We start from the raw sequence: 10,411 nt of genomic DNA, 5'->3' as shown, positions 1-10,411 counted from the left end.
CCCGAGCCTGACCTGATTTTCTCAGAAAGAAGATTCCAGAAGAATTCACCAATATTCAACACTTGGCGAACTGTGGGGGGACAATTGTTGGAGATGGGCTTAGCACATGCCCATTAAGAGCTAAGCCCAAAATCAGACTTCGCCCGTTAAGCAACAATTGATAATTTTGTTGAAAGACAAAACGTACGTCATTATAAATAGAAGACGTCAGACTCATTAAAAGGACGTTCAGAAAAGTACAGAAAGTACAGAAAAGGAGAGCATCGCCTCTTCATCACATACAGTCTTGGACGACCTCGACCACTAGGCGAGCTCAGTCCTGACGACCTCAGACCATAAAATAGAAAGATACTTGTTTAGACGAACTGTTTAGACGAGCATCTTTAGTTCTTGTAATTGACCGAGCTTGTTTATTCTTGACTATTAATACGAAAATCTCCACTCCTTTACATCATTTATAAATATTACATCACCGACCCGATATGGAAACAACAATCTTGAATCCTTTTAAGTTTGGTCCACGCCTCGATTGATGTTATACAGCATAATATTATAATAGAACTGTGTATATATTATGTGCAGGTCTTGTTCCCATGTCAATATGTGACAGCTGACCAACACGTTGTTGTTAGCAAGGTTTAATTGTAAATAAACAACTACGTGGGAAACCATGAAAGTCTTCTTTAAACCTAATCCTCATTTTGACCAATGTAGTTTCCAAGAGTGTTAAGTTGTTTTAAAGAGCTCGAGGCCTAGTTGTGGACTAACAAGAGAAGAAGCTTTTATAAACATTTGGAAGCATAGTAGCAGAAAGCTAAGTGTGGCTCAAGTGAGATCTGATTCTGAGATTTCATAATCGCAACATTTACTTAGAAGATATTTAACGGTAAAAGACAAAGAAGGCAGTGACCACAATAGAATCCATGGTTTTAGACAAAACCAAGTTTAATCTCTCTTTGTATGGAAACAATCTTGAATATGAGATTCAGCTCTAAGAAAAGGAGAGTGGCGTGAATAAGAATGAACCAACAAATCACTGCTCATCACTGACCACTCCGTTTGCTCTGAGATATGCAAAGACTATGGCCAGTAGAATCACAAGCATTACAATCTGCATTTTTTTTCAGGTAGAGAATGAGGATTATAATTAAGTAATGTATCTATTAAAAGAAAGAGAGTATACTTCTGCGGAAATAAGGAAAAAACTGTTAACTTACATAAAGATTGTTTGATTGTCCTTTGTCATTAACATAAGACTTTCTGAAAGGCAGAGAGACATATAGATTCATCAGAAAATCAGTTTTATCCCAGGCATTGGAACAACAGAAGCCACACTCTATACATTTGGATTATCTAAAACAGTAAGAAGATCAAAAGATGAGTGTATATACCTCTTATGAAGAACCCCGTTGTCTCTGCATAGTTGCTGAACGTCTTCTAGTTGTTTTAGTGTCTTACTAGCATTTGGCTCGTTCTTGTCAACCTTCATGTAAACATATTATTCTTTTATAAGAAGAGAATCAGAGTTTAAAAAAGGACACATTTAACAAAAAGAGGAACAGATGAGATACCTTTGTTTTCAGCATGCAAGAAAAATCATAAAAGGCACCATACACATCAGCCATTGTCTTTGTCCGATCAATCACTTTAGCAGTAAGACCTAAACAAAAGAAAGTTGTTTAAACAACATGCTTGAAACACGTTCTCAAGCTTGCGGATTATACAAGTTAAGGCTGAGCCTAAAGAATGATGAGATGGTGATGAACATCTTACCTCGCCTCAATTTCACAACGCCTCTAAATACTTGCACATTGTTATAGCATAACGCAAGTGTACCAATCGCCATGATCTGATCAAAACAAAACACATCCAAGCAAAGAGATATTAATGCAGGTTTTCATTTTACATGGAAAACAATAAAAAAAAAATAGTTCTCAACAAGAAGTAGACAACTTTAAAATTAAGTTCTGACCTGAGGGATAGCACAGAACCGAAAAATAGAAGGATCACGCAAGGCAGCCATGTATTTGAGGCAATCTTCAATATGCGTCAAAGCATTGGTGACCATTTCATTCAAGCACTGCACTGCATTGCTTGAGTTCTTCTCGTATTTCAAGTCCTACATTGGGATTAGAGCACTGTTAGAGAATAGTCAACGTGGGTAGCATGAGAACCTATGATGAGAGGTTGAGAGTGCACCTCGAGCTTGCCAGCATATTTGCCCCAGATCTTGCGAGGCCAAAACATGCGGGACTTTGGTATTTCATTAATGTCCTCAAGATAGTCTCTGATTATGTTTGTTTTCTGCAAACATGTCCAGTTTTTTTTTTATAAATTATTCAAAGATAGATAAAGTATTGTCATTAATAGATTGTTGTACCTGAAGAAATAAACCCATTGAATTGGAAATATGCTCCCAGTCTGGGGTCAAAACTTCTGATCCGGAAGCGAGGAAGAGTTTAGAGAGACCTAAACCCACAAGTCCAGCAACATAGTGGCAGTACTCATCATAGTCATCAACAGTCTCTACCTAAAGCATCAGTAACAAAAGACCATTTCATGATTCTAAATGAAACATAGTCCTAGTCTAGTTTAATCCAACACAACAGATATGTTTGTATGACAGACCTCATGGCAGATAAACTTGGCCATTCCTGCACCCATTCTTTTAGTAATTTCCTCAATAGCCTCTTGATACCTTCATATACGGAGGAGAGGTGTAAGGTTGTTTATAATATAACAATAATTAGTAACAAAATTATAAAACAGAACAGAAGAGCTTAAAATAAATAAATACTAGAACTAACCCTTTTTCAAGTTCCAAAAAAGCTGCAGAAACATGGTGAAGCTGGTCCATCAGAACCTTGTATTCCTTGGTACCACCTAAAGTTTGAATCCGTTAGAATATTGATGGACATGTGAAGGAAAGATGGAAAGGTAAAGAAACTCTTCAAACTTGCATGAATAGTGCCAGTCAGTATCGTATATGTGCCGGTGGAATGCTATCAGGATAGGCAGCTTCTCATCAGTTGGTATGCTAGTGTCATCCTCTGCAGTACACAAAAATGATGAATCTTAACATGAATACATTGCAAAGACACAGAAGCTTTTGCATATTTTAGAGAGACACTACTAACCAACAGTATCAAGAGCTCGAAGAACCAAGTAGAACACACACACCTACACAAATACAAAAAAAACAAAACACATTACAGCTGGCAATAAATGTGGAAACTTTATTATATAGCAGAGAGAGAGAGAAGAAACGTTACAGCGTTACGAAGCTCGGTGCCTAGCTGCTGAATAACGAGAGAGAAGCTTCGAGAGACCTTGTGGAGCATTGAGTAGCAGAAAGCCCAGTGTGGCTCAGGTGGGATCTGCTTCTCTGCTTTCTCGATCGCTCGTTTCATCTTCAGCAGCGGATATATATCATCAGGGTATCTCAGAAACGTCCCCAAGCTCCCCATTGTTCTTCTGAGAATTCGATTCAGAAACAGAAACAGAGCTCTCCCCCCTGTAATGGAATCACTGACAACAACAATGCCTGCGACAATCTGAGATTCAGAGACCCCACTTTGAACCAAACACAACAAGCAGTTTAAGAAATTGCAGAGAATGAATCATCACCTGCGATGTGGTTCGATCTGATTCCGCCAGCGAATATTCTAATTCGGGATTTTTCTCAAGCTTTGTTTCTTTATTATTCATCGATGAAAACAAAGGGTTCACTTTCCTCTTTTAATACCGTTTATTACAAAATAAGCGTTTTATTACAAGTTAGTTAAGTTAAATTTTATTACAAGGTAAGACAAAAAAGAGAATTTTAGTGGACGACGACATCGATCTTTAGTTACTAATTTACTGGGCCAAAAGGCCCAAAACTGAAAGACGCTGACACGGCAAACGAACGATGACGTGGCAAAATATGATTGGTTTAATTACGTATCACTCAAAGTTTAAAAGTAACTACCACTCTGTTTTTGCCGCCTTGGTAACTAACTTCCTTCCTCCTATGAAGAATCAAACAATTCGAAATGACGACGACGATCGCGAAGGTGATGAAGGCTAATACGAAGCGGAGTTTGTTATGTGGAGCGTGTGTAAGAAACTGGAGAGACAGAGGGTGAGGAAGCTGGGGAAAAGAGTAATGTTGGTGGTTATCTTTGGAAACTTGACAAAATCTATATGAATCTTGTTGCTTGCTTGATCAGTCATTCTCGTTGGGATTTACGGAACAAATTTCGACATGTTAGGCATCTGTGTCAATATGGGGGTACGTTTTGTACTATCATTAATTGGGCTTCGGTAATATAGGCCCATGCTTTGTAAAATTGGGTATGAGTTTACAGAAGAAGTATCATTGAGTTCTGAGCAATGCATGTTGTCATCCCTACTAGTGTTAAGTGCAGGTACTTGTGTGCTGTATATAACAAACACTCCCATTAAAGAGATGGTTGTTGAAGTTACTAGACGATAAACTATTTCAAACTTAATCTTCTAATGAAAATAATATTTTGACTTAAAACAAAATGATATAGTTTAATTTTACCAAATGTGATATCTAATCTATTAAAACAGAGTCTTAATTTTAAACTATTTCAAACGTAGTGGATGTTAATTTTAAGTTTTTCCTAATGAAAAATAATTAAACCATAGAATGACAAGGCACATCTGAGAGAGAAAAGCTTGGGGGGACATTACAGCTCTCTTGGCCCAACAAGATCTCTCGCTTCGTATCCACCAGTAGATCTCTCTCTCTCTCTCTCTCCTCTCTCTCTCTCTCTCTCTCTCTCTCTCTCTCTCTCCTCTCTCTCTTCTCTCTCTCTCTCTCTCTCTCTCTCTCTCTCTCTCTCTCTCTCTCTCTCTCTCTCTCTCTCTCTCTCTCTCTCTCTCTCTCTCTCTCTCTCTCTCTCTCTCTCTCTTCTCTCTCTCTCTCTCTCTCTCTCTCTCTCTCTTCTCTCTCTCTCTTTTCAGACGAGTCCATTGTTCGTATTATTATTACCTCATCTCTGACTCTGACCCTCTCGCTGCACCATCTGTCCCAGTTCAGACACATTTTCCTCTATTTCTATCTATCCCTAATACTTCTTGTTTCTTCACAAATTTACCCTCAACTTCCTAATTCTTTCCAAGATATCCAACCACTTTATGTTTGTGTTGATGCTCTCAAGTCTCACAAACCCATGTCTCTATGGAACTAACTATTTTTGTCGGCTCTAGCCTGTAATGTCATTTAGCTGATTTCCATGAAAAAAATCAGCTAAAAATATTTTAGTATTTACCAAGTTAGGATGTATAGAGTATAGACTTCAGTAAAGCAAGAAAGTGAATGCTAAAACTAGAAGACATTTGAAAGAAAAGGTACTAATCCACAAATACCCACAAGGTGTTCATAGGAAAAGACAAAACTCAGTGGGGAAAACTGGGCACTTATGGTGTTTACAAAAAAAAATTAAACAAGAAAAAAGGTGTGTTTCTTATTTCTTTGGGACCCTTGTTTCGTTGATAGTTGTATGCAACTATATCATCTCTGGACTAACATAGTCCACGAATGTACTTTCAAATAAACAAAAGAAAACTATATATATATATATATTAAAAGGAGATAGTATAAAGACATGGAAGAAGAAACCATAATGGCTTACTTAAAAAGCAATGTAGCTAATAACACTAATACCTAATATGCTGTATTAGTCTTTATCGTCTTAAATTCACATAGGCATGTCTGAGTTTAAAAACCCTAGTTATGATATAACAATAACACTAATACTAAATCATTAAATTATAAATTATTTTGCATGAATAAATTTTAACTGATTTAATAGTTTGTGTTGAAAAGATATACGATGGTTTTAGAATTTATTATTTTGACACAGATAAATTGCAATTTAAAAAAAAAAACAATTTTGAAAGGTTTTTCCTAAGTTTTGAAGAATCGATAGCATCTTCTTTGCTTAATACTTTTTGCTTAAATAAAGAAAATAAAATTGCAGAATGTAATCGTATGGTGGATATTCTTTTAATCAATATGTTTCTATGAGACAAAAAGAAGATAAGATTTGGGATTAGGAGAAAGATGAAGAGAGGGGTTTAGGTCGACCAACTAGTTGTTAAGGATAGAAACTCCTTAACCATACACTTATAACATTTTCTCAACAATTTTCTTCTCTTTACCATTGACTTGACTCCAAGAATCAACAAGCAAGTTCAAGCACCAACCAGATTATAGCTTTCTGAAGCAAGCTTCTTAATAAAAGTCTTTATTTGATATATTCCCCCCCCCCCCCCCCCCCCCCCCCCCCCCCCCCCTTTATTTAACATCAAATAAGATAAAGAAAAGTTTTTATTTGCTTTCTTTTTCTGGGAGAGGGAGAGAATGATATGGGCCTTTCACGTGTGACATTGATTATATGGTGAATTCAAATTATATATCACCAGAAGAAAAGAAAGTCTTTCACATTTTGTAATTTGTTGGATCATCATTTTCACTTTTTTAATTTCAATATAAGATTTAGCTTTGTCTTCTTCAACAAAGCAGCAGTTTATATCCAGGTAACTTTTCTAATATTTCTTTATTTCTCTTTCAACTCCAGTTTTTCTCTTTATGTGTTCTCTGGATTATGCTTACATCTCCATAATTACATGCATAGCCAAGCCATACATTCACAATATGATGAAATCATACATGATTTTTTTGCTATACTCTGCACCCTCTCTGTTTGAACTACTTTTAATCTGTCTTTAATTTCAGACATTTCCTCCATTATATAATTTCTTGTATAATATGTAAAATATTAAAGGATCTGTTTGATGAATAATGAAAAAGTCAAGTTTGTGTTTGATCTGAAGCTTCCAGGCTAATGCTTCTGTGACCTGATCATAGGACAAAGGACTATGGAACTCAACTGATCCAAGAAACACACTGCATTGCTACATTTCGATGGAGAATTATCAGGAAGCTAGGTTTCTTCCCGGAAACGCAATGATCCACATGAACCCTACTGTTTCTTACTCAGAGGAAGTAGCCGGTAAAGAAAGAACTGAAGCTAACAATGTCTCAGCCTCACAAGAGACGCAAGCATATTCAAGATTTGGTGGAGTTTCACAAATGCAGGACATTCAAGGCTTCGGTTCTTGGAGAGATCAAGCTTGTGACAGGAGCGGTTTCCAGCCAATGAGCGCTATAGCAGGCCCTACAGGAGTTCATCAGACCGGTCAGGGATTGTCCCTTAGCCTCGGTTCACAGATTCTCCCTGGTATACATCAGGGAATGTCTCCAAGACCGGAGCATTTTAGAGGCAATGAGTATGCAACTCAGAGCATTTCGGTCGGTAACCCGAACATGGATGTTGTGAGAACAATTCCCAACTCAAAGTATCTCAAGGCAGCTCAAGAGCTTCTAGATGAGGCTGTTAATGTAAAGAAATCGCTGAAGCAGTTTCAGCCAGAGGGGGATAAGAACAAAGAGAACCCTCAAGAAACGGATAAAAACCCTCAAGACTCAAACATGAATCCTCCCGCTGAGATCTCTCAATCAGAGAGACAAGAATTGCATAACAAGTTGACAAAACTCTTGTCAATGTTGGATGAGGTAAATAATGCCAATGAAACCTCTCATCTTTGATCATGCAATAGCTACTTGATAGGCTTAGATCGTTTGATTGCTTTTGCATTTATAATAGGACATCTTTCAAATTAATTCATAAGTTTAATATGTTAAATGCAAACATTATATTTATTATAGAAAATGTTTAGTCAAAAATAAATGCAAAAGCATGAATTAACAAATTCATCCATAATTTTTGGTGTATAATCATGTTGTATTTGTGTATTTGATGTTGGTAAAGGTGGATAGAAGATATAAGCAATATTACCAGCAGATGCAGATAGTTGTATCCTCCTTCGACGTGATAGCAGGTTATGGAGCCGCTAAGCCATACACAGCACTCGCTCTTCAAACCATTTCACGCCATTTCCGTAGCCTAAGAGATGCAATATCAGGACAAATCGTCGTGACACGAAAATGCCTCGGGGAACAAGATGGTTCTGATGGGAAAGGAGTTGGGACAATAAGCCGACTTAAGTACGTTGATCAACATTTAAGACAACAAAGAGGTTTCATGCAACCTCAGGCTTGGAGACCTCAACGTGGCCTACCTGAAAACTCTGTTTTGGTTCTCCGTGCTTGGCTCTTTGAACATTTTCTTCACCCGTAAGTATCTCTTCCAAAAAATTTCTCCCATAGTGTGTAAGAATATAAGCTTTCAAATAGAGTTTCACTGGAATATAAATAATATAGAAGTGATATGGACCAGTCCACTGATAACCAATTGGTTTTGAATTGGAAATCCATGAAACTTAGCACATAAGTTCTTCATAAATAACACGGATTAATGTTTCGAAACATGTATAGTTACCCAAAGGATTCTGACAAGATCATGCTAGCAAGACAAACAGGGTTGAGCCGTGGTCAGGTACTACATTGCTTTACTTGAAGATTATTTCTTTCTCTTTGTAGATTTTTATTTATTTATTGGTTGATGTGTGTTTGTAAAAAGGTCTCAAACTGGTTTATAAATGCGCGCGTGCGTTTATGGAAGCCAATGGTGGAAGAAATATATAAGGAGGAGTTCACAGAGCATGATTCCAACTCGTCCTCCGACAGTACACCAAAAATGTCTGAGGTACGTCCTGTTGTTGCTGATGATGAAGATCGAGCTCAAGAGCTTCCACAAGATCATGGACATGAGTATGGTGTGGAAACTTGTGGCATGGTCCAGGGCGGTCATCAAATGGATGGTGGGAGGTTTATATCAATTGAGCCTACATATCATGTGGCTGAGATTTCAAGATTTGGTGGTGGTGGTGGTGTCTCTTTAACTCTAGGACTTCAAAATTCTCAAGGACATGATAATGTTGTTGCTATGTCTAGTGAGGCGTACAACAGCTTTCCAGGGGTTTATATTTACGGAAATGTCATACCGGGAGCTGAGATGGAGTATGTAAACCCTGGGAGTCGCCAGAACAGGATAAATTCTTCAGTAATGGTACATGATTTTGTAGCTTGAAGAAAAAAGCAATGGGAATGAATAAATGTGTGTGTGAATGTTATGATCACTCTCAATTCTCTAGTGGAAGATTTGGTCAGAGAAAAAAAAATAGAAATAATTGTATAAAGAAAACATTCTTTTGTGTAAGAAGAAAGTGTACAACAATCACAATCATGAGTTTTAAATTTGAACTCTAGTGGAAGCTTAAAAAACAGTTAAAAATACATCTTGATTTGTTTCTTTAGTTGTAAATGAATATAGTTCATCAATGCCTCATCTTCCATTAATTGCAACATTGCATGATATTGTAGTGATAAAGTGACATGCACTTTCACCAAACTCACACACCTATGAACAAAGACTATAGCATCTTTACTAATTAACATACTATTAATTTCTTATGATAACTGGAACATCATTTAAACTTATTGCAATATGTTAGTCTTTAGGTATATATATATATATATCATACATCTCATAAAGTTTCCATCTATATACAGTCGATCCGTATTATGAATCCTGTGATCAGTTGGGAATAAGCTTGGAAGGAGGCCTGAAGAGCTTTGGTGTAGGATTGAACTGACCATAGTCTCTTGAATTCATCTTCAGAATTCTCTCATGTTCATGTATCCTTCTTTCCACCAACTGTCCACATATATAACAGCTTTATTTATTCACCAAAGTATTATTTTAGTTATTGAAATAATCTGATTAATTCTCGAAAATCATAATCATTTTGCTTTATACAACGCCGGTTAGTTGGCAACTTTTTGGGGTTAAAACAATGACTAACCTCTTGATGATTATCATCTTGGCTATAGATTAGAATGGATGGTCGGCCTACAAAAAACAATGATGATGAAATTTGTTTGTTTTTCATATCCAAGATTAAGTACTCCAAATAATGATAACAGTGACACAATATGTCAAAAAATTAACCATCAAGTGTTTACAAACGAGCACAAGTAATAATCTTACTTTCTAAAAGCTGAACAAATAATAGGCACATGAAGTTAAGGAGAAAATGATATATATATATATATATATATATATATATATATATATATATATATATATATATTGATAGATAGATAGAGAGTGAGGGAGAGGTAAGGAAAACACCTGCAGAAGAGAAAGCAAACATTGAAGCTGAAACAAGAAGAAAGACGAAACCTAGTTTCTTCACCAATTGTAATAAATACATCTTCTTCGACTCTTGTCTATGAAAAAGCAAGTTAACGAAAGTGTTGGATGTGCTCTTAAGCTATATCTTCTTGATTTAGGTACACCTTATCAAAATAGAAGCCCATGCATTTGGTTTGTCACTATATATAATCTCTAAGGAAATAACACCAGTACAA

The 10,411-nt window shown here is 36.5% G+C and overlaps 3 protein-coding genes across 7 annotated transcripts; 1 reads left to right on the top strand and 2 right to left on the bottom strand.

Annotated features, from left to right (window-relative positions):
* Positions 1–756: 756 nt before the first annotated feature.
* Positions 757–3,851, bottom strand: LOC103862364 (squalene synthase 1). Of its 3 annotated transcripts, none has more exons than XM_009140064.3 (14): positions 3,628–3,851; positions 3,273–3,544; positions 3,138–3,180; positions 2,961–3,050; positions 2,808–2,883; positions 2,629–2,698; positions 2,381–2,530; positions 2,200–2,304; positions 1,973–2,119; positions 1,774–1,849; positions 1,572–1,660; positions 1,392–1,483; positions 1,218–1,260; positions 757–1,111 (listed from the first exon to the last, which is right to left on the bottom strand). In XM_009140064.3, the coding sequence occupies exons 2-14, from the start codon at positions 3,465–3,467 to the stop codon at positions 1,034–1,036; spliced, it is 1,254 nt and encodes a 417-aa protein (XP_009138312.1). In that variant the 5' UTR covers positions 3,468–3,544; positions 3,628–3,851; the 3' UTR covers positions 757–1,033. The 3 variants fall into 3 exon arrangements, with proteins under 3 accessions (XP_009138312.1, XP_009138314.1, XP_009138313.1); XM_009140066.3 differs by having other exon boundaries at positions 765–1,111; positions 3,273–3,514; positions 3,628–3,783; XM_009140065.3 differs by having other exon boundaries at positions 765–1,111; positions 3,273–3,528; positions 3,628–3,756.
* A 1,948-nt stretch (positions 3,852–5,799) lies between these two features.
* LOC103862360 (BEL1-like homeodomain protein 6) lies at positions 5,800–9,288 on the top strand. Of its 3 annotated transcripts, none has more exons than XM_009140061.3 (5): positions 5,800–6,552; positions 6,857–7,591; positions 7,848–8,212; positions 8,414–8,474; positions 8,559–9,288. In XM_009140061.3, exons 2-5 carry the CDS (start codon positions 6,941–6,943, stop codon positions 9,066–9,068), a joined length of 1,587 nt encoding a protein of 528 aa, XP_009138309.1. In that variant the 5' UTR covers positions 5,800–6,552; positions 6,857–6,940; the 3' UTR covers positions 9,069–9,288. The 3 variants fall into 3 exon arrangements, with proteins under 3 accessions (XP_009138309.1, XP_009138308.1, XP_009138307.1); XM_009140060.3 differs by having other exon boundaries at positions 5,802–6,552; positions 6,850–7,591; XM_009140059.3 differs by having other exon boundaries at positions 5,808–6,552; positions 6,884–7,591.
* Positions 9,289–9,311: 23 nt separating this feature from the next.
* Positions 9,312–10,411, bottom strand: LOC103862361 (protein CASPARIAN STRIP INTEGRITY FACTOR 2-like). Its single transcript, XM_009140062.3, has 3 exons — positions 10,173–10,411; positions 9,844–9,890; positions 9,312–9,695 (listed from the first exon to the last, which is right to left on the bottom strand). The coding sequence occupies exons 1-3, from the start codon at positions 10,252–10,254 to the stop codon at positions 9,576–9,578; spliced, it is 249 nt and encodes an 82-aa protein (XP_009138310.1). The 5' UTR covers positions 10,255–10,411; the 3' UTR covers positions 9,312–9,575.

The sequence above is a fragment of the Brassica rapa genome, chromosome A03, assembly GCF_000309985.2.
Source record: "Brassica rapa cultivar Chiifu-401-42 chromosome A03, CAAS_Brap_v3.01, whole genome shotgun sequence".
Taxonomy (NCBI): domain Eukaryota; kingdom Viridiplantae; phylum Streptophyta; class Magnoliopsida; order Brassicales; family Brassicaceae; genus Brassica; species Brassica rapa.
This window is presented reverse-complemented; position numbering and strand designations above follow the sequence as displayed.